Source organism: Candoia aspera, chromosome 1, assembly GCF_035149785.1.
Source record: "Candoia aspera isolate rCanAsp1 chromosome 1, rCanAsp1.hap2, whole genome shotgun sequence".
NCBI lineage: Eukaryota > Metazoa > Chordata > Lepidosauria > Squamata > Boidae > Candoia > Candoia aspera.
In genome coordinates, this window is record NC_086153.1 from 54,212,001 (window position 1) to 54,236,264 (window position 24,264).

At 43.1% G+C, this 24,264-nt stretch overlaps 1 protein-coding gene across 4 annotated transcripts in view; it reads left to right on the top strand.

The window, feature by feature from the left end:
• STUM (stum, mechanosensory transduction mediator homolog) overlaps positions 1 to 24,264 on the top strand; it is a 71,444-nt gene that overhangs the window by 42,252 nt on the left and 4,928 nt on the right. For 3 of the 4 annotated variants that reach the window (XM_063304290.1, XM_063304291.1, XM_063304289.1), the window contains exon 2: positions 22,202 to 22,390. In XM_063304290.1, coding sequence (XP_063160360.1) covers positions 22,202 to 22,390 — 189 coding nt within the window. The remainder of the gene's footprint in view (positions 1 to 22,201; positions 22,391 to 24,264) is intronic. The other variant, XM_063304292.1, reaches the window with a different exon arrangement.

The window sequence follows — 24,264 nt, forward strand, 5'->3', positions numbered from 1 at the left end:
TAAAATTTGCAAGGGGAGAAATTTTGCTGATCTAGTGGAGAATGAAACTTCTCCTGCAGCACTGCAGGACAGGAAATTCCTTTTCCTCTTTCTTCGTATCCTTTGTTGTGAATATTTACCCTTAGCATTGTCATCATGCTAATCAAAGCAGTATGTGGTGCCCTGATGCTGGCATGTTCATTACAAGATCTTTGCTTGACAGTTGTTTCCTTTTATGGAAGGAGCTGTACTGAACCAACTGTAGACTGGGGAAAGAAATAGCTATGAATTGGCACAAGAGAGAGGACTATTAGGCTGTCTTGCAACTCTTTTGTTTGTTTCTCCTAATAACACAGGTAGCCTAAGTGAATTTTCTTTATATAGCTTGGAGAATATATAAGTATTCTAAAAATTAGATTTATCAGGATATTCAGATATTAAAACATGCGTCTGTTTAAGCAATAAATAATATAACATTCAAGTTTAAGAAGAATAGATAGTACTGTACTTTAGTTTGGATACAGTCATTTGTATTTCAGTTTGCATTGTATAGAATTGAATAGGATTGACTCACAGTGTGGGTTTATCCATACTGCTTGATTGACAGGTCAGCAACCATTTTGGGAGGTCAAGAACAGATAGCGTTGCTTTGTGCTCACTCCCCTCCCATCACAAATGAGATCTATGGATCCAGTCCTGCAGTTTTAAAGTGTTCTTTTCCCTCTTAAGTTGCCTTGAGTGCTTCTGTTTGTTTTGGCTAGTGCACTCTACTATGTTGAAGGCTAATCCGCACAGTTCATTGAGTACTTTGCAGAGACAGGAATGCCCTGCCCAGTGAATGAATGGTTACTATTATCTCTAATGTCTTCTAGAACTAAGTTTATACTACAGTAGCAAAGTGGTTATAACACTTGATTTGCCAATAGAAAGCTGCTTGTTCAAAAACTTGCAGAAACTTTTAAAAATTATTATTATTATTATTTCTTCCCTGAGCTACTTACTTTCTCCCTGGGCTTTTATTTTTTAGTAAGTCCAGCGATGCGCCATTTCATAATTTCTTCAGTCACTTGAATCTCCAGTCACATGAAATAAAACAATGTAATCCCCTCTATGGTTAAACTCTTATACCTCAACTGACTGGAGAAATGATTTTGAACCAGCAACCTTATGTTTACCAGGCAAGAGTTACAACTGTTGTGCTACTGTAACATTATTAGTACTGTATAGGTAGTTCTAGAAGACATTAGAGACCAACAGGACAGTAAGAAAGTAATTTTTATTTTAAAGCTTGTCTGCCTGTTTACATGTTTGTTAACTCTGTACATATAAATTTAGCTTAACTTTCTGTGTGTATGTGTATAATAAGACATACCCCCAAGAAGGAAAGCAGTTGAGATTTTTTTTCTTGGAACAGAAAGGTGGGATGGCCCAGCAACAGGTGAATAATCCAGTTGGAAGACATGGTAATTACTTTCTGGATTGTCTGTCTTGCAAGCTGTTGCACAATTGTTTCAATCCAGACAGGATTTTCTTAAGCAGGCTTGGAGACAAACTAGCCTGAGCATAGCACAGGAGCAGCTTAAGAGTGCAGCATGCACATAGGCTAAATTTCGATAGAACATTCCATTCCTATAGGCATTTTTTAGCATGTAAATAATATATTCTGGAACATTTCTGAGTTTTCTTATTAATCAAGTTGTTTTTGTTTATGTGAAAATTGAAATTTTTCCAGGAAGCTAAATCAGATATGTTTATAAATATGTACTATATGCCAGGTGCTGCATATAAAAAAACCAGTTATGACAACCTGTGCTGTTAGGCAAAAGAAAACCAATGATAACTATTTGTGCCCTTTAGTTCTCTTTAATTTTCTTAACTTTAATAGGATGTTAGTGCAATGCTTTTAATACAATTCGTCAGAATGGGTTATGTGTTGTTTCATTTATATTGGTATCAGTGGATGGATTACTGTCATGATCACCGTTGCGATGTTTGCGACATCGTAACGGCTTGCATGACAAAGCGCGGATGCGTGTCAATGGCTGGAGAGGTGCGGGCGATAAACCGGACAAAGAAGGTAATGGGGTTGGGAGATCTACTGAACAAACAAGGTCCCATCGCCCGGTAATCGGCCATTGACGCCCCTGATAAAGAAAGGATCAGGGCGAGGTTCGGAAAGGCGCGTCCGGGCTTTCGAGGAATATCGAGGTCTAATCGCCTGGTAATGGACCATTACCTCGCAGGAAGATAAACAGGGAGATGCCCGGGGCGAATGGGGCTGGACGACCTCTCACCTATCAAGTCCTGATGGCCTGTCACTCCGTGGAACTCGTGGGGCACACCCGGGGAGTGTGGGGGTGGAGCGCTGTTTGGCGCGAGACTATTTAATTCAACTTTTGGCGCGCTTCCCTCACTCTCAGCTTTTTACTGGTGTGCATTCTATTCTAAATAAAAGCCAGAGCTTAAACTTGATTTAGAGTCTGAGTCTTTTATTTGGTCTTAGGCATTCCTTACATAAAGCTGAGAGTGTTTTAAGAACGAACCTCGCTAGCCTCTACCAGGAAATTTTTTTTTTGCGAGAGAAGCAACTAGCGATGACTGAACCGGGGACGATCCTGGAGTCGGCGCTTCAGAGCGGAGACGCGAAGGACTCAACGTGAGTGGGGGAGGCGACCAGACAGCTTCTGGAATCGGCGCTCCCGAGATGGGACATGAGCCCCCTCCCTACCCACACCGCACCCCAGTTTGGAGCCTGGAGCCCCAGCCCGGAGTGGAGGGCCCCAATGGAAAAGGGAGTTGTGAGTCAACAACACTTCAGGTGGGACGGCGTAGCGGACCCCTGGCTGGGGACATCCCACACCACTTGGAGACTCCAATACCCCCAGACGCCCGAGAGGGAATTCACAGGACTGCCGATCGGGCAACAACCGGCAGCACCGAGGATGGACGATCCCGTCACACCGGACAGGATCAGGGCTCTGGAGTACAAGGTGCAATCATTAGAACACAGGCTGCGATCCATGTCAACTGTGGTGAGTGAGCTCACGAAGAGTGCTGCTGTGCAGGGCGCAGGGAGGGGTCTTGGCATCCCACCCACCCTATCGCCGGCCCCGAGAGGAAGGGGCCAGGCGCGGGACTTTTTCCCAGGGCCCCGTGGTTTTATTCCGGTGGGGGTTACCCCTACTCACTCACAGATTGGGGTTTCTCCAGTTGGTGGGATCGCTAAAGACTTTCCAGTAAAATTTGATGGTGACCCCACGAACCTGTCACTTTTTTAACCAAGCAACAAATTACGTACAGCAATATGGACATTGTTTTGCATCGGAAGGGGCTAAAATCTCGGCTATTGCCACAAAACTTAAGGGAAGAGCCACAGACTGGTACGTACAACTGTCAGAGTCCGGAGCCCCAGCCCTGGCTACCTTCCACACCTTCCTGGCCGCCTTGAAGTGGTACTTTGAAGACCCCCTGGCGAAGGAGAGGGCTAAAGGCGCTCTTAAAGAACTCAATCAGGCGCAGAAATCGGTCGCAGATTACGCCCTAGAATTTAAGGTCTTGGCAGGGAAGGTCCCTGAATGGTCGGAGGCCACCCTGATCGATATGTTTAAGGATGGCCTCAATCGAGAGGTGTTGCAATGGGCGCTGTACAGAGACGATCCGGACTCACTGCATGACTGGATCTGTCTTGCCAGGAAGGCTAAACACGCCCAGCGCACCTTCATGCTGGCGACTAAGAGAGCCAGGCATCCTCCCAGCGGGAAAGGGCCAGTGCCACAGTCGGGCCCGATATGGGACGCCGAAAGACGTCGCTTTGCCTGTGGGCAATGCATCAAGTGTGGTAAGGCAGGTCGCCGTACGGCAGAATGCCACAAGGCTAGGACGGCGGATCGCCCACCTAGACCGACGCAGAAGGCTCCACAGAAACCACCCAACCCTCCCCGACGGCTGACAGGGACACTAGCGACCCCGGATGAAGAAGACGACGTCTACCTCGCGGGGGATGGGTTGGCCACCCTGGAGCAGCCGGCGGAAAATGCCTTCCACCTGTCCTAAACAGCGCCGCTGGGCAGGTGGTGGAGAATGGGTGCGATACCACCAGGGCGAGTGCGGACTGTCCCATCCTGGCCGTAAAAATTGAACTGAGCTACTGCTCCAAGACCATCGAAGACGGGGCTTTGGTGGACTCCGGGTGTTCCAGATGCCTTATCCACCCCAACCTAGTCACTGCGCTAAATTTATCCTGTTTCCCTCTCCCGAAGCCGCTGATCTTCCAGCAACTCGATGGTTCCATGGCGGCGGCGGGGGGGGGGGCAGCCACCCAGGGTACAGGGAATGTTACCCTACAAATAGGCACGCACAGGGAAACCATAGAATTCGTGGTCACCCCGGTGGGCAAGCCTATAGTGGTGCTGGGAATCCCCTGGCTAACTCGCCACAATCCCTACATTAACTGGAGGACTCATACAATAACATTTGAGGATGGGTTCTACCAGGCGCCTGCTAAGGGGAAATCCCTCACTTTGACTGTGGGGAGGGCTGAGATTGTCGACCCTCAAGTTCACGCTTCCCCCATGGAGGGGTTGCCGGAACAATACGCAGACTTCACTGACGTCTTCGGGGAGGAGGAGGCGGACCAGTTACCCCCCTATCACAAGACGGACTGTGCCATTGAACTGCTCCCTCATGTCCCATTGCCTAAGCCAAAAATTTACCCAATGACACAACAGGAATTGGTGGCATTGCGGGACTTCCTCAATAAAAACCTCGCTTGGGGCTTCATCGAACCAGCAAACTCTCCGGTTGGAGCGCCCGTTCTGTTCCGCGAGAAGGACGGTACCCTAAGACTATGTACAGACTATCACGGGTTAAATTCAGCCTCCTTGTCAAACAAGTACCCCCTCCCCCTCATGAAAGATATGTTGGCACACTTGTCGACTGGAAAGGTTTTTTCCAAACTTGACCTCCGCGAGGCGTATTACCGCATTCGCATCAGGGAGGGGGACAAATGGAAAACAGCTTTTAACTGTCCCTTGGGCTCCTTCCAGTATAAGGTACTGCCTTTTGGTCTTGCAGGGGCCCCGGGGGTTTTCATGCAACTAATTAATGAGGTTCTGCATGACCATTTGTTTAAAGGAGTACTGGTTTATCTGGATGATGCCCTGATATACTCCAAAACTGAGAGAGAACACAAAAGATTGGTAAGACAGGTTCTCACCAAGCTCCGGCACACTAAACTTTATGCTAAGCTTTCCAAGTGCGAATTCCATAAGTCGCGCCTGGATTACTTAGGTTACAGGATTTCAGATAAGGGCATCGAAATGGATCCTGCAAAGGTTCAGGCTGTTTTGAGCTGGGAGCGCCCACGCACCCGGCGCCAGCTCCAAAGTTTCCTGGGATTCGCAAATTTCTACAGATCCTTTGCAAAAGGGTTCGCAGAGATTGCCCTGCCCTTGACTGATTTGTTGCGGACCAAAGGCGTCGGGGAGATGTGCAAGGTAAAAAACCCAGGGGCTGTGCTCAATTGGACTCCCGCCTGTCAGGCTGCTTTCGACTGGTTGAAAGCTTTCTTTACAGCAGAGCCAATTTTATCCCATCCCGACCCCGAATGGCCTTTTGTCGTTCAGGCTGATGCCTCTGATTTTTCAATTGGGGCTATCCTATTACAAAAGGATTCTGCCGGACTCTTGAAGCCCTGTGCCTATCTCTCCTGGAAATTTTCCGAGACGGAAAGGTGCTGGCATGTCTGGGAAAAAGAGGCATTTGCAGTAAAAGCGGCACTGGAGGCTTGGCGTCACCTTTTAGAAGGGGTGACTTGCCCTTTTGAGGTCTGGACAGACCACCGCAACCTTGAGGCGCTCCGCACGCCCAGGCGCCTCAGCCCTAAGCAGATTCGCTGGGCTCAATTTTTCAGCCGTTTTAACTTTCAGCTAAAGTTTATTCCGGGGAAGAAGAATTTTTTGGCAGATGCACTTTCCCAACTGCCCCAGGACACGGAGCCTGTCTCCGACGTCGTGGGGACTGTGCTCTCTGAGTCTCAATTGGGTTTGGCCGCTGTCACCTGGAGCCGCACTTGGGAACAGCCTCCCCCCCCCCCCCGCGAACGACTCCGGCGCAGCCCGCTCCAGGCCGCAGGCAACCACAGATGCCGGGTGGGTTGCGTGCAGATTTTGCCCTTGCATTAAAGTCTGATCCCTGGCTCCTTGCTAACCCTGACAAGGTTTCCATGGAACAAGACCTCGCTTGGTGGAGGGATGTTTATACGTCCCTGACTCGCAACTATCAACTATCCTCAGCCGGTCTCATGACAGCAAACAGGCTGGTCATTTCGGGTTTCTCAAATCCCTCCACTTGACCCAACGCCAATTTTGGTGGCCCTCGCTGAGGAAGGATGTCAAAACGTATGTGGCATCCTGCCCTGTTTGCGCAATGTCTAAGCGACCATCCGGTAAACCCCAGGGGCTGCTGCAGCCCGTGGCTAACCCTTCACGCCCTTGGGATGAAATCTCTATGGATTTCATCATGGATTTACCGCCCAGTCAAAAGAAAACAGTCATTTGGGTAGTCAAAGACTATTTTTCCAAACAAGCTCATTTTGTCCCCTGTGCCTCTATCCCGTTGGCGCAACAGCTGGCGAAGCTCTTTTTGGTGCACGTGTACCACCTTCACGGCTGCCCCTCTCACTTGGTGACCGATAGGGGCACACAATTTACCTCACGGTTTTGGCGGGCTTTTTTGAAATTAATTGGCACCGAGCAAGCATTGTCAACCTCCTGGCATCCCCAGACTGACGGATCTACTGAGATCCTCAATGCCACCCTTGAACAATTCCTCCGTTCCTACATCAACTACCACCAGGACGACTGGGTGGATTTGCTTCCTTTCGCGGAGGTTGCATACAATAACGCTGTACATCAAAGCATGGGACAAACCCCCTTCAGGGTGGTATCGGGTCGGGACTTCGTCCCCATTCCCGAGCTCCCATAGCCCCCATCTCCAGTAGTGGCAGCCTGTGATTGGGGTTCTAAACTTGCAGACTCCTGGCCCGTCATTAAGGACGCTCTCAATGAGGCACAGACCTCATACAAACTTCAGGCTGACAAGCACAGGCGCCAACAGCCACCTTTTCGAGTAGGGGACCTGGTTTATCTCTCCACTAAATTTATCAAGTCACCTCAGCCTTCCAAGAAACTGGCCCCCAAATTTATTCGCCCCTTTCAGGTTACACAAATTGTGAACCCGGTCACAGTGCATTTGGATCTACCTCATAATTTGAAGTGGTTGCACCCTGTGTTCCACTGCAGCTTACTCAAGCCGGCCAGTGACCCCTCCTGGTGGCATCCACGCACTCCCCCCCCTCCACCCGTCATGATCGACGGACAGCAGCACTTTGAAGTCAAAGAGGTTCTCGACTCCTGCAAGCTTCGTGGCTCTCTTCAATACTTAGTGCGCTGGAAACACTTTCCCCACCCCGAGTGGGTCGCTGCCCGCGACATTCAGGCCCCCGAGCTAGTCCGCAACTTCCACGTTGCATATCCCTCCAAGCCCTCGGCTTGATTTTCTTCAGGGGGGCGGTATGTCATGATCGCCGTTGCGATGTTTGCGACATCGTAACGGCTCGCATGACAAAGCGCGGATGCGTGTCAATGGCTGGAGAGGTGCAGGTGATAAACCGGACAAAGAAGGTAATGGGGTTGGGAGATCTACTGAACAAACAAGGTCCCACCGCCCGGTAATCGGCCATTGACGCCCCTGATAAAGAAAGGATCAGGGCGAGGTTCGGAAAGGCGCGTCCGGGCTTTCAAAGAATATTGAGGTCTAATTGCCCGGTAATGGACCATTACCTCGCAGGAAGATAAACAGGGAGATGCCCGGGGCGAATGGGGCTGGACGACCCCTCACCTATCAAGTCTTGATGGCCTGTCACTCCGTGGAACTCATGGGGCACACCCGGGCAGTGCGGGGGTGGAGCGCTGTTTGGCGCGAGACTATTTAATTCAACTTTTGGCGCGCTTCCCTCACTCTCAGCTTTTTACTGGTGTGCATTCTATTCTAAATAAAAGCCAGAGCTTAAACTTGATTTAGAGTCTGAGTCTTTTATTTGGTCTTAGGCATTCCTTACAATTACTATGGATTGAGCTGCCTGATAAGCATATATATTATTAAGCTCATTTTGCTCAGAGTATCTTTGTACTCTTGCTATTACATATTTACCTTCCAAATTCATACTTTGCTGTCTAACAAAATTATACAGTGAAAGCCTACACCATTTTTGTAAGGCTTCTCCCCGTATATTTATCACATGCATGCTTTTGTATATAATATAGCATCTTTGTGCCAGTTCTGTGGCTTTTTTGTCACTATGCAAGTCTTCCAATGCCAGCGTGGTTTAGTGGTCAAGGTGTTGAACTAGGAATGGAGAGACCCAGGTGCTAGTCCAGCCTCAGCCCCAGAACTTCACTGGGTGACTCTGGGCTACTCATTCTCTTTCATCACAACCTACTTCAGCAGGTTGTTTCTGTGGGGAGCAATAGGTAGAGGGAGTGTCTGAAGGCTTCCTTGAGCTCCTTAATGAATGGCAGGATAGAAATCAAATAAATAAATGAACTGCATGTAATTAGGATGAAGATATTTCAGTACACCACCTATAAGATTTGTCCATGGATTTTTCAAAGCATTGGAGAAGACAAGATGGAATTTCACAGTCTCCAGTAGGATAAATCCTGCAAAATAAGGCTCAGTAGCTTTATTACAATGTAGGAAATCTTTTAGTTGCAGGATATTTTTTTTATTGGCACTAGAGAATCATGGATCCTTTTTCTTATGAAGAAAATGTAGAATTTCAACCCCAATTCCCATATTTATTTTGCAGTTCTAATACATGGGCAGGTTGGGAGGCACTGACAAGAAGATCAGAGGTATTGGAAGAATAAGTATCTCCTTTCCCACACCTCCACATATTCCAGTTCCAATATCTTAGCTGATAGTGTGAGGGCATGAGTTTGGAAAAATATAAAGTTCTAAGTTGCTAACTCTGTGTGCTTTGACATTAACCCTGGATCCTTTTCTATTTTTTTTCCTCTAAGTTACCCTACTTCTAAAATATTTGTGTAGAACAGAAAGGCTTTCTAATGCAACTGTGGAGGTTTTCTTTGTGCTCAGTGATTATGTTACATAGTTGGGTAATAAAATGTCTGCAAGCAAACAACCAAGCTCAGAGAGCACCAAGGACTCCAGAGTTCAACCCTGAGCTACAAATAATCTCTTCCACTGGTAATGTAGCTATATTGATTAATACTTCGGAAGTAGTGTGGAAGACTGGGATATTAATAATGCTGTGTTGTCAAGCATCTCTAGGGGCTTTTTCCATATAAGACTGCATACAAATGATGAGTTTAATGAGAAGCCCTCTTTCAGGTCCCTCTGTCTTCTGCATGCATTCACTGAGAAATATCAGGAGAGGGGGACTGACCTCCTGCAAGTGGGACACCCTTCTTGGGAGGTTTACCTGGCAATTTCTTTCTATTTTATAATATAAAATGCTATATTTTAATGCTACTAACAATTTAATATTGCTATAATTAATATATTGCAATATTACCGGTACCATTCACAGATGAGATTTTCACGGCTTTGCTATTAGCACTTTTCGATCTGCTTTTCTCATTTATCAGTTTTTAAGCTTTTATTTAGCTATGATGAGATGTTGCCTTGGAATTTGCTAATCAGAAAGGCAGCACCATTTGCCATGGTGCAGAATCTATGGAAGCTTAAGGTTGGGCTGTTGGTCACTTGGTATTCTCTGCGCTTGCTTCTCTCCTTGTAGCACAATTTGAAACTCATGATGAGCATGAGATGTCCGTTATGGAGGAAAGTGCCTTGTACATCTTGTATATCTTGCTTTTCATGCTGATGGGTTTTATTTTTCTTCTCAACCACTTCCCCTGCTGTGCAGCTTTTCAGGGTCTTTTTCTGCAAAAAAGTACACAAAGTTGGCAAAATATTGGCTATGAATAGCTATTAGCGCCAAAGGGCTGATGTTTCAACTGTCCCATTAAGAAAATAAGCAGTTGTCTTAGCTAATTAACTGGAAAATCTTTCTGGTCAGAGGAGAAAGAAATTGCACATTTCTATTACTTAACTCAGTCCTGTATTGAAATGGCCCTGGAATAAAAATAATTTTAAGACTATTTGTGAGTTTACACTGGCTTGAATCTCTGTACTATAGATAGAAAACTTTTATTTTGGACATGCTAGGAAAGGGGAAGGTTGAATTAATTGTAAAGCAATTTCAAGTTACATCCCTATATTGTGATAAAAGCAAATGGGTTTGCATTGTTTTCAGTCAATTTAAAAGGTTTAAATAAATGAACCAAACAGCAGCAAAGGGTTTTTTTGATACTCAGACTATGCTGAGGTGCTCTGGTTTATACCAGGACATTTTAAGACTGTAGCAAAATCTATTGGTGCTTCTGTGGCCTCAGCAGTCAACCAGTCCAGCCCTAACACTGTGGCCAGATAAGTTAACAATTCATTTCTGTCCAGCAACTTTTAATCTGGCCCAGAAGCAGCATTTTCAAGAGCTCCTTTGGATAGAATGCATTGCGAAGATGTAGCCTGAAAGATGATTCCAGCATGAATGACAGCTGTTTGAACCTGAATGTGAAACACTGTCACCATCTCATTAGAGAAAGCAGATAAAAAGCACATTATCAGCTATGCTTGATAATTATAATCTGATGCACTGAGTATCTTGTTCTGATTAGGCTGAATTCCAATAGCTCACTGGCCACTGCATACAGTATATTATTTTATTTTGTCAATAACCTTTTGATTCTAGGGCAGTTGACATACCATGATAAAAAAGATGGAACAGTAAAATTAGAAGATTAAAAATAACAAAAGTATTGCTAAAACTTCATTCCATCTAAATTCTCAGTTTAGATTGGTTAACTTGCAGATTTATTTCAATATAACTAAATCCTCCAGATGTCTAGGCAACCAGGAATTTCATTTAATAAAAAGAATACAGATTAGCATCAAATGTATTGGAGAGATTCTAGAATCCAGGCATTCTATAGAGAAAAGCATTTCTTTTATAGATGCATGGATAGTACACTTTGAAAATCTCAATACAAGAGCAGGATTGGAGAAGGAAAGACATTTCTTTGGATATTTGGATTCCAAGCCCTTTAGACCAGCATCACCACATTTTACACATTATTATTTGTGTTTAGTTTAAATTCAGGGAAACAAATTATTACCCCAGGAAAGCTCTGGTATACGCTAATGCTAAACTACTCTTTTAACTATGGTTTGTTGAATAAACCATCATGTGAACAGGCCAATGTCTCAAATACATAATAACTAACTGCATGATTCCAGTCCTTTGAATGCCTTGAACGAAACATTCAGAAAGTTGATAAAAAAGAACTGAATTAATGCTTAGCAGGGATTTAGTCTTAACATCAGCAGTTTGAACTGAGATGAAAGTTTTTTAGCCTACTAAAAGATACTGCATTAATATGCCTTTGCTGAATGCGTGTTTCCACTACATGCTTCTCACTGTAATTATTTTATATATTCCAATGCTACAAAGTCCTGGTCTACATTTCCTACAGATAATTTTCCTTTAACTGCTAACACATGTTTTACACACACACACACACCCTACTCATTTGGTTGATAGTCTGTGGAGTTCTCTGGATGCTCATAATATTTAACCTTTTGTCATGTTCATCGTTTCAATGTTCTGTATACATCGTAACGTTTCACATGTCACTTTTCTAACCCGTGTTTGCGGGTTGGAAATTTCCAGCCGTGCCAGGCTGTAATCTTCTTACTGCAACTGTGGAATGTATGTTTGGGTTAGTGACTCTGTTCAAGGTTACTTTCTCAGGCCGATGTGGGTAACGGTTGCTAACACCTGGGAGGGGGTGGTTGCTAGGAGGGAGGAAGGGCGGGGATGGTTTTCAAGCGAGGGTTTTTAGTTTGTATTTGGCGCGCTTTTGCTCATTCTCAGCTTTCTTCGTATTTGCACACTATTCTGTCAATAAATCAGTTTTCATAAAGAACCCCCTTGTGAGACTGAGTATGTCAGAATAGGCAATCATTACACCTTTAAAGTCTCAGAAGACTCTTGGTTAGATTATAAGGGAAGACATAGGTGGGGTCACAACCACTGCTGCTATTTTGCATAAAAAAATCTTTCTCTGACTTGGAATCTATCAGTGTCCTGGAGATGGGCACACGTGCAGAATCATCAGTGGGATGTCAGTAAAAATATACAGGCTATGGAGAAACAGGGATGTGGAAACAGACCATTTTATCAGTAGTGAATTGTAGTAAAGCAGAAATTTTGGGATGTCATGGCCCTGATGGGCTGCCAGCCATTAATATAACTCCATTGGATTGGAGCAGCATAGAAGCACCAGTAAATATACATCAATAAATAAACAATCTGGACCATTTCATGAAATGGGCATTTAAATGGCTGATAAATAATACAGTGGGTGTTGGGAAGGAATAGCTCTCATGAAGAACCATAGATTGAAACATGCTCTACAAATGAAGCTCCTTTATAAATTCTGATGAATTTGGTTGTCTCTGGCAGCTGAGCTGCACATCTTTAGACAGAGCTTGGTTTATACTAATTTACAGCTGTATGTCATTAGACAGGTGTAGGGATTCTCACAAAGCTCACATATTCGTTGCTTAACCCATGATTTTTTCTTGCTAATCTAATAAAAACAAAGATAAGCAGGTAGCATATTTTGATTGAAAACTCCTATCACTACTTGGATTTGTACCCAGGATCCAATGGAGAACTAAGGCATATCACAACCAAATGTTTTTTAATTAAAACCCAGATATCTATGATTAAATATAGTCCTCAAATATAAGATTAAGGCTTCTGACTTGAAGCCAACTCAAATAAACAGGTTGGAGACGTTTCTGTTAATTTGGAGGGAACTTAGCTGTTTTATCACATTCATATCCTAATGTCTTTTTCCTGCCAGGGCTGGACAACTGTGTGATGGTGAATTTCATTCATCCATGCCCCTGATTGAGCTGACTGAATCCACGATATCAGGAAAGTAGTAAAACAGGCTGAGGAAATCCAAAGCAATAGTTTTCAATTTCTAAACACATTAAAAGACTGACTGCAGTGGAGCAGGCATGTATTTCACAGGAGAAAAGCTCAGAACAAATAGCAGACTTCCTATAGCTTTCTTGCCCTAACACGAAGATGGCCCCCCAACTATTGCCTAAGCATGTGTCCACACATGTCCACCTGCATCTCAGTGTCCTGTGGCAGCTGAGACAGCCCCAAAGCTGCCGAGGTGCTGCTCTGGAAGTGGTGTTTCCCCTACTATTCTGCAGCAAGATGCTATGTCCAGGCAAGATAGATGAGCATCCAGGAGGCAGCTAGAGGTGATGTGCTCTGTGCTGGTAGTCTTGGGACTCCAACTGGTTTTGCCAGGGTTGTGTGGGATCGCTTCATTTAATCTGGTCCTTGAGCTCTTTATCCACCCTTCAGTGCTCTTTTAGCTGGAGAGACTGGAACTGCAGCTTTTCCAGCCTTTTTTTTCTTTTTTGAATGGGTTGCTTGATGGTTAGCTGGACTTAGAAAGTGTGAAGCATTAAAACTGATGAGCCCATGCTGGCTTAACATGTATAATTGAAAAAACTCATCTCTTTTACTTCCACGGCCTGCCTAGCAGGGAATTCACTTCCCTGATTCCTTGCTTCCTCTCCTCACATTATGTTCGTAGGGTAGTTTGCAGATCCACCAGCTGGATTCCTTTCTCAAACAGCAGCTTTTCAGCAGCGCTTATCCAGTGGCTGTATCTCAGCTGCCCAGAGTCAGATGACTGCTAGATGATAGTTGACCCATAGTTTCAAGGGTTAAAAAAAGTCAAGTTGGTCAATGGTATACTGGGAAAGAATTTTTTTTAAAAAAACTGTGGTGTATGGAGTAACCAGACTATAGTGCATATCTACTGCTGGATAATGTAGGGAAGACTGGAACCACCAATCAGGGTCCTGAGAACGCTGTGCATAAAAGCCATGCAGCACAAACCCAGATGCATAGTAAGTGCGCTTTGTGGGAGGAGCAAGATATAGGGCAGCATGATTTTGTGATGGCCCCAGGATGGAAGGGAGGCACAGGAATGGATGTACTCCCTGTCTGATTGCTAGGCAGCTGATATGCCTAGCAATTTATTCTGAGGGCTCATCCACACATCCACATAGCCTCCTTGCCCTGGCTCCAAGATGACCTGATTAACAACTTCTTGAGGACATGTCCTCACAAGGAAGACTCCAGCTCAGGGCCAACCTGCTTTCCAAACATTAAACCTTGGATCCAGCATTGTGGGAATGAACAGATAAAAGCTTTTGGTTCATGCCTCTCCCTCCCTCCATATTTAATTATTATTTCTGATTAGCAGAAAAAGGAGTAGCATTTTTTTCTAGTTTTCTGAGTTGGGATGATATGCTGGATTATGCTTTCTAGCTAACCGTAAAGGAAAGGAATAAAAAGAAAAAAATGTATTGGCCAAGGAATATTGTCTTTGTCTTCCCATAATGTTGGGAGGAAATCACCCTAAACCAATCCTTGGGAGGGAGGGATCAAATTGTTGTGCTGAAATGTCATGTGATAATTGGATCTCACAAAATTTCAGTATATTTGTTTTAGATTGCACATAAGATCTTTGTGATAAGATTGTAGAAATTTGGCATCTCTCAAGATTCAGCCATTTAATAACAAATGTTTTAGGGAATCCATACCATCTTACAAGATCACAAGTTGACATCCACTACCTGAAAAGTTTGCTGATCTCTGCCATGATAGTAAGCACTGTGTTTGAATAACACCTATCACATTAAAATATACAGGACTATTTCTTAATCTCTTTTACCATCCACTTGCTCTTATTAGGATATTTCTGTTGGAAGAGAAGTATTGTCAGGAGTTCAATATTATGGCAAAGAGAGGTTTAATTAGGTAATATCAGCATTCTGGTTTTTGACTTTTTGTGTGTGAAGCCTTTTGTAATGTGAAGCATATTACAAAAGAAGATGATACATAGTTCTAAAAAGTGCTGTAGAAAAAGTCCTTTGAATCTAATATCCCCTGGGAAATCTTGTGTTATTCTACTCCAGTTTGATTAATGGTGTTTGAAATTTGAGTGGGACTGTGGGAACACTGTTTGACATAACGGGGAGCTCCAAATAACTTGGTATCAATATCTCCTTTTTAAAGCAGCACAGGAATGAAGCCAGAAGTAGAGATACTTCTGATTTGCTTTAATTTCCAAAATGTTTATTCCCCTAATTTTAAAAGCCAAGCCAAGCCAAATTGTATCTAAGAGTTTCAGTTCAGAATTTTTTTACTTAGTTTATTTTTTACTGATATTGTTTTGAGAAAAATTATTCCATTTATACTAAACTATATACTAAAACTCCAAGTACATGTTTCAGTAACAATCCCTGGAATCCATCACATCACTTTACATTTTTTTCTTCTTTTTCTTACTTTGTCTTTTTTTGTCCTGGTTGCCTGTATTCTGCTGATATTGTTAGATGCTGCATTTCTACCATGACTGTTAGCAAATGAAAATATGTTAACTGCAGTTATTGCTTGGATAAGATTTTGGTTGCCTCTGCCTTGAAAATAGCTCATATTGTTGATTCTTATTACACACAGGAAGGAAGCTATCTTAGATTGTGTTAAATTGGTCAGTACTGTTGACAGACTGGCAGTAGGAATCCGGAGTCCCACACAAGTGATTTTTTCAGCCATGATTTCAGAAGATGGCCTTGTACATTTAAAGCATGTACTGTACCCTTATGCTGAATCATCTCCAGCTAATAAATGCAGCAAGGTGGATGGCTTCAAGTTAAAGTGTTGATAGGTGGAAGACCTGAAGGACTAGGTTAGGAACAAATTATCATGGAGAAGATCTATTACTATTACTATTACTATTATTTCAATTTATATGGTGACCCATCTTGCCATAGCAACTGTAGGCACCTAACAGCATATAAATACACAATACAAAAAACATTAAAACAACACATGCAGCCAAAATAAAACCATTCTACAATAAAATTGTAACAGCCACTACAGATGAAACTAACCACATGTCATGCGCTGCCTGCCTCTGAATAATACTCAGACACTGGTTCGTGGATCAGGCTCTGATTTATTCTCAGCGCAGTTACAGCGTTGGAAGAAAAAAGCTGAGAGTGACAGGAGCGCGCCGGTGCGGGGTTTAAATACCCCGCGCCGGTCAGCGCCCCTTCACTCGCGGTCACGTCACCCCCCATTGTCCAATACGTTGCCCTGCCGGTGGGTGAGGGGTTCCGGGATCGCCCATCATCAGGTTTTCTATTCCTCTGCTGATTGCTGTCAGCTGGGCGATCTCCGTTGTATTGGCGCTGATGGCTTGGGTGTGCTCCGTGATCCGTTTAGTTATTGTTTGTTGGCCGTTAGTCGTTGTGGGTTGATGGCTACTTATCTTGCCCCCTTCACCTATTTCCTTGCTATTGTCATGTGTGCCATTGCGCTGATGACTTCAGCTCAATGGCACTCATGACACCACATGACCCACATGCCCAGTAACACATTCATGTCTTCAAAATCTTCCCAAAAGCCAGCAGATTGGTGGCAATCTAATCTCAAGGGGTGTAGTGTTCCATTTGATTGTAGGAAATATATGTCAAAAAATTAAAATTTGGCCCTGCCTAGTCAGATGTAATGTCTACAGCAGAACATAAGTTGCTGGGCCTGGGGTTGTTTGTCAGTATTCTTACATGTCAAAACCTAGAGATGGGATAATAGCCCTGCTATTTTTATTTCAAAGGATTTCTAAGAGGTTGTGACTTTCAGTTTAAGCAAAGCTGTACAGTCAGCAGTTTCATATGCCATCATTTTGCTGGACTATATTATCTGAACTGCAGGTGAAGAATTGTTGCTGAAATACTTTTGCATATAAGATTTTTTCTGCACCGCTGCTTAATAATAGTGATGGAATGTGTCTCTGAAGGGGGAGGTGCAGTGATGGGCTTCAGTAACACTGCTGGTTCTCGGGAAGGAGGGAGCACATTCCAAGGAGGGGAGCAAGATAAGAGAAAACACAGTCCGGAGCTGGAACGTGGGAAGACTAAGAGGTTCAGAGTAGCCCCACCCTAGAGCCTTCCCAGGTTATTTCCCCTCAGGTTAGGTAGAATAGCTTCAGTCTGGCAAGATTCTGTCTATACAGTGTGAGCAAATAAAGAACTGAAGTTGGTTGGCTTGATTCTCTGTCGTTCTTGGGCTGGGCCTGACAATTATGGAGGAAAATACATGGGCGGGGCTTATTGAAACCACACCTCCTGACTCTCCCAGTTTTGTATGCAATTGAATAAAAAAAGTACTGTAGCTGAGGCAACTTTTATAAAATGTAAGGGGGCTAAGTATTCTTTGGCTCCCTCTCCCATAGAAATCTAGCACATTTGAAGAATAGTATAAATATCCTAATATTGATTTGCTGGTTTTCTCTGTGCACTTTGTTTCTGTATTCCCAATACAAACCTCCATGTAGAGTCAGAAGTGATACAATCCAGCCAAACCTATATTAGCTGCCTCTGGGTCCAAAGTATCTCCCATTGCTCTACTATAATATCCCCTGATGCCTCCATAAAGGAGGATTAGTAGAAAACAACTCAGAGATTTCTATTTCATTGTATAAGAGCAGTAATCTCAGTTTCTTTATGGCCACATTACTCATGGATACAACCGCGTTCTGTGACTGTCATGTTGGCCACATGATTGTGGAAGCGTCTTCGGACAACATTGGCTCTTCGGCCATGAAACAGAGATGAGCACCGCCCCCTAGTGTCAGACACGACTAAACGGGAAACTTTACCTTTTACTCATGGATAACTTGCTTACTAAGAAATTATGCTTGTGTAGAATACAGTTGTGTCTGTATCATTACAGGAGACAATTAAAATGGTTTCTTTCTCTAAATGCTCTCCTCTTCCTCCATTCGAGGGATTGTGTATTGCATATTAGCAAATGAACAATCATGCATTATACGATTGTAGGTCTTGTACTGCTTGGGTCTGCATTAAGTCTAATGTTACTACAGGCCAGAACTCCAGGAAAATATTGAAGAGTATCCGGAAGCTACAGCTGGTCCAAAATGTGACTGTGCGGATGATTTTAGGTGCTTCAAGATCAGCACATATAACTCCGCTGCTCCGTGAGCTGCATTGGGTGCCAGTTTGCTTCCGGGTCCAATTCAAGGTGTTAGTTATCACCTTTAAAGCCCTACATGGCACGGGTCCAGGTTACCTAAGGGACTGTCTCACCCCCGTCACATCATCCCATCCCACCCAGTCATGCAGAGAGGGCATGCTATGGACCCTGTCTGCAAAAGAATTCCATCTGGCGGGGTCCAGGAAGCGGGCCTTCTCTGCAGTAGCTCCCACCCTTTGGAACATCCTTCCCCCAGAAATACGGTTGGCCCCCTCTCTTCTGGACTTCAGAAAACAGCTGAAGACCTGGTTCTGTCATCATGCTTGGAGTGGGGAGAGGAAGAGCCATTCCTGTGGCTGGTTAGTTCCCTAGCCCTGCAGGGACCAGCCGTATCCCTTATGGGCTGAATTGATCTGCCCTTATTTGGATTTTATTGTAATTTATATTGTATTTTATATTTATTGGAATATTAGTATTATTTATAATTTTATTGAATTTTAAATTGTTTTTACTGTGAACTGCCCAGGGTCCCCCATGTGGGGAAGATGGGCGGTGATAAAAATCTGATAAATAAAATAAATAAAATCACTGTTGTTCATCTTACACCCGCCAGCCTCAGAAGAATGAAGATTGAGACTAACTGCATACTGCTTTTGTCTGTGATATATTTAGCATATTATCTGAAACCAAGACTCCAGTTTTTTTCTTTCAGCTCAGTTAGGAAAGAAAAATATATGTTTTCTTTGGCTTCCTTCCCAGCCTGTTATAAGAGGAAAAAAAATCAGAGTTGATTTGGAGGCAAAATTAATCAGATATGTCTATACAGTAGATTGTTAGTTGCACCCAGGCTTGGAAGAGCTGGCAAGAACAAGCTTTAACACCAAGTGTGAATTCTGGTTTCCTCTAAGACACGTTTCCTCCTATATCATTTAGAAAAAAGTTGTCTACTTTTAAAAGGGGTGTGTTTTTTTGCATGGGTAAACACTTTCAATTACTGTCTGTATCAGGTCTTAGTCATCGTAATTTGTGTCTCTGTTAGAGAAGTGTGGGTATGAACATTTGGAACAGCAATGTAACCCAGCATAGTATCAAGTGAATGCCATGATACTGAGCCAAAGCAGCACAGATCAGGCTTATTGCCAGAGCTTGAATCATCCAGCAACTCTACCACTGTGTCAGTAATTAGGTACTTCGTTTTGTGTTTCATTGACCCCTTTCTTCTTTTAAAGGTATAATTTCTTTATTTGCAAAGTAATATACTGGCTAATTGGAAATCTGCAACAATAGTAAGTTTTTAATCTTTTTTTTTAACCCTCCTATTACTACTACTATGCTCATGGAATAAACAGCTATTTCCTTATAAGGTTAGGAATGATGTGGCACATTTTAAAACTTACTTTCTTGTCCTTTTAACTGGGCTTCCTCATGACTTGTTACATTACCTACAGGGGTTGTGGGCTGAGATCCATGTAACTGGGGGTGGGGGGACGGGGAAGAAGGGTTGTTTTGTTCAAAACAATGACATCTAGTGGGTAGATGAGCTAGGGAGCTTTTAGATTTTTTTTTCTTTAGGCTTTTAACTGTGTCAAGCCTTTTTTTTAGGGCTTTCACTATCTCTTTTAGGTGTTTCCTACTTCCAAATAGTGGAAAAGCAAACTGCCTCATGATCTGGTCTCTGTGATCTCTTGAATGGTTTAAAACAGGCTTTGGATGGGAGAATTTTTAACCTGCTATAATGATTCCTTAGACCCTAGGAGAAAGGGATAGAACAAAATGTTTAAAACTTCAAAATCTATTCATTTTCTAGATTTTGAAATTTGGATTTTGATCTTCAAAATTTGGTGTACTCATCCCATTACAGAGGCACAGACCAATCTGTGCCTCCTCTCTGGCAGCTGTTTTGGATTTATTTTTGTTTTTTGCCATTTTTATTCCATTCTTCTGCCCATGCGGCATTTTATGCCAGGAGCTTCCCTGGCAACTCTAGTCTTAAATATTGAATTTCAAAATAGTATCTTTTCATATAAAATTTTATAAAGAATTGTGATTATAACAGGAAAATCTAATACAAACTAAACTTGAAGAAAGAGAAGAGAATAAAAAGAAAGGATAAAAAGTGCAAGGGAAAAAAAAAGATGAAAGAAAAAAGAAAGAGAAAAGAAATATATAAAGAAATGACTTCAAACCTTCATCATAACAAGTATAAACAAATTTAGTGATTCTTTACCCCCTTTAAAGTTACAAATAATTACCTCTTCATCCCATATCCCATCCCTTATCTACCGACAAATGCATAAAGCATCATCTTTTAAGTCCTGGTATCAGCAGAAAGTCCATAAAGGTTTGCCAGAAGTAACCACATATCTTGTTTTAACCTTGATCAAATAAACTAAGGATAAAAATTAAATAAACAAACCTTATATTCCTTCCTTTTACTTCTAACAGTCTTAATCTTTAGTTCATTCAAATATTGTCATAGGATTTGGTCCCTGATGAAGAGAGCAGCATCCATACTGCCTCTCCCTGGGTGGAGAGGAGGGAAAGAGAGGAAGTGGGAGTGGCAACAAACAGTTTCCTCTGAGTTGCATTGTGGGGCAACTTACATGTTAATGAGGCATGCTGGATTTGCCAAAACTTCCAACACAGAAGAGTTCATTGTGCAAAGCAAACAGGATTTCTGTCATGTTCATTGTTCCAATGGTTTGAATACATTGTAACGTTTCACATGTCACTTTCCTGTTCCGTGTCTGTCATTTGCGGGGAGGGGAATTTCAGCCGTGCCAGGCTGTAATCTCCTTGCTGTTCTGCAGGAATGTATGTTTGGGTTATGACATGTATTCAAGGTTGCTTTCCCAGGCCGATGTGTGACGGTTGCCAACACCTGGGAGGGGGTGGTTACTATGGTGGGGTGAGGGGCGGGATTGGGTTTGAAGCGAGGGTATTTAGTTTGTATTTCGCACGCTTTGGCTCATTCTCAGCTTTCTCTGTATTTGCATACTATTCCTTTAATAAATCAGTTATCTTTAAGCCCGAGCTTGTGAGACTGAGTATTTGGGATTAGGGAACCATTACAATTTCTCTTGCAGAATGGCCTTTTTCCCTCTTTGCCTTCAGTGGCTGTTGATTCAATAGGAAAATAAGGACCACAGGAAAATTCCTGCATTAAAGGAAGACTCTCCTGTCCTCCTTCTTCTATACCTCCCACCTTCAATGTAAAGTTCCTTTTCTGGGGTCTTAGCAGCTCTCTCCCACTCTTGCTCCCTGGTTTGCTTCTGAAGTGATTCTATATCTTCATGGGTCTTTAGAAGAAAGTAGAAGATACAAATGCAAAGGTGGAAGGGTAGTTTTACATACTTGGGTGGTAAACGAGATAATACCTAAGTATTAATACCTAAACTCTTGCCTACTCATCCGCATTAGTATCCACAAAACCTGCTTGTGTTAGGAAATGGGTGCTGCATTTTCAGAAATGAACCAAAAGAAAGTAAAACTGAAATCTGGTGTGCTCTATCAAATAAACAAATGAGTGCATAGCTCATCTTATAGCCTAACAGCATGTACAGTATATTCTAGGACTGTTATTGAATTTAATTAGCACCTAACTTCTTGGATTTTTTTTCTATAACAATATTAATGATTATGTGGGCTGATCTGTGGAAATGGTGATCTGTGGTGTGGATAGGTTTTCTATGTAGGAGTAGGCTAGAATTCAGTGGGTTTTGTTCCCTTCCTTTTCTACAGTCCCTTGAATAAGCTTTTTCTAAACTGTGAATAATATGATTTTTTTTTACAGATTAAAAATGCCTGCAAATGTTTTCAAATGTGGTGGGATAATTTTTTATGTACACGTGTGCAGATCATTTCCGAGGCTGTGCCGGCTAGTTATTCTATTACTTTTGTATGGTGGTCTTTCATGTGACGTATGTGTGACCTTTATTTTTCCTGAGTTTTTAATGCAGATCTTCCTTCCTACAGGGACATTTGTATCAGCCTTCACAGTGCTGTGTGGAGCCCGGACTGACCTCCCTGACAGGCACATTTGTTGTGTGTTCTGGTTGAACATTGCAGCAGCTCTGATTCAGATTCTCACAGCCATTGTGATGGTTGGCTGGATCATGAGTATATTTTGGGGGATGGACATGGTCATTCTTGCCAGTAAGTTGAGTACAATCATTTTTATTTGTTATTCTAATGCTTGAGGATTAAACTGAGCTTGTGGGAAGGGGCACGGAAGTGAGTACCAATTAAATCAAATTGCCGCCTGACAGCTGCAAACTCATTTTTGTGAGCTGATACCTTGGTGGAATCTGTTTGCAGAAACAAGCTAGAGAAAAGCTTTGCTTCCTTCTCTCTTTCCCTAATTTTCCTTTGAACAGAAGCAACATTAGGATGTAGACAACAGCTTTTGTCATGGAGTGACAAAACCTGACAAAACAGACCACTTTCCTTCACATTCTACTGGTCTTATGGATATACTGTACCTTGTTTTCCATACTAGTCAACCAGCTGGCTCTGGGAAACCCATATATAGTGCATGAAGGCAATCATGATTTATCCATTTTTTAAAAAAATTAATCAGTTTGCCCATTTCAGTCACCAAAGGAACTCTAGGCAGTGTGCAGCAATATAATAAAAACAGATTAAAAATCCAACAAAAAGCACCAATAGAGAAAGCAACAATAACAACAAACAGCTTACATTGGAGAAACATTAATATAATTATATGACCAACAAATAAATATCACAAGCTGGGTCACAAAGCAGTCTATCCCAGGGCCTGCTCAAAAAGCAAGGTCTTCAAGGCTTTCCTAAAGGCAACTGGGTCATAAGTAATGCTCTTTCATGGGGCAGCCACAGGGAAGGCAGGTCTCTGGGATCCCATAAGATAACACTCCTTGCCTGTGGGACCCTACCATTTTTACCAGACAAGCTAACAAACAAACCAGAAAGAGAAAAAGGTACTCCTATAGGTAGCTAGACCCCAAGTCACGAAGGTGACAACCAGCATCTTGAATTGCACCCAGAAGCCAACTGGTAACAATGCAGCTTGTGAAGTAGAGGTATCACATGGGTGAAATGGGATGCATCTGCAGCTACTCATGCTGCTGCATTCTAGACCAACTGCAGCTTCCAAGGGGTCTTCAAGGGCAACCCAGCTGGAGCATGTTGCAGTAGTCCAAACAAAAACTAGCTAAAACATGAAAGACTATGAAAAGGGCCTCCCAAACCAGAAAAGGGCATAATTGAGTAACCAGATGTATTTGTGCAAAAGCCCTCCAGTTCAAATTCTGCCTGGGTTAGTGCAATGCGTTTGAGAACTAACATTAGAAAATCTCTGGAAATAGAAGGTCCTTGCATCTATAGCCATCCAGTCTTGCTGGGGTTGTGTACGAACTCATCAAGGCTGAGAATGAAAAGGAAGTATTTCAAAACATCACTGATGAAGAGCAGATGGTTGTTTTGGTGTCAGGCTTTATCTGGGAAAGGGGCAGTTAGTCCTTCAGTTTCACAATCTGGGAAAAGAGCCAGTTTGGTCTAGTGGTTAAGGCAACGGGCTAGAAACCAGGAGACTGAGAGTTCTGGTCCCGCCCTAGGCATGAAAGCCGGCTGGGTGTCCCTGGGCCAGTCACACTCTCTCAGCCCAACTCACCTCACAGGGTTGTTGTTGTGGGGAAATTAGGAGGAAGGAGGAGTATTTGGTAGGTTCACCGCTTATTTATAAAAATAATAAAGGCAGGATAGAAAAATAAATAAAAAATAAAAAGAGGTTCAACAATTCACAGTGATCCCACCTTAATGACTTCATTCCTACAGGTAAATTTTATTCAGTTTTCAAGGTTCTTTATCTTAACCCCTTATTTCCTGATGATAAACCTAGCTAAAGAGTGACTCTTGTTTCCCTGATTGTCCTCTGCTGCTTCATGTGACTCTTGCTTCCCTGATTGTCCTCTGCTGCTGAGCTTGTTCTTCTGCATCCAGACCTAACAGCCTTGAGGCACCAGGACAAAATATTGATAGTGTTGCCCACTGAGCCTGGG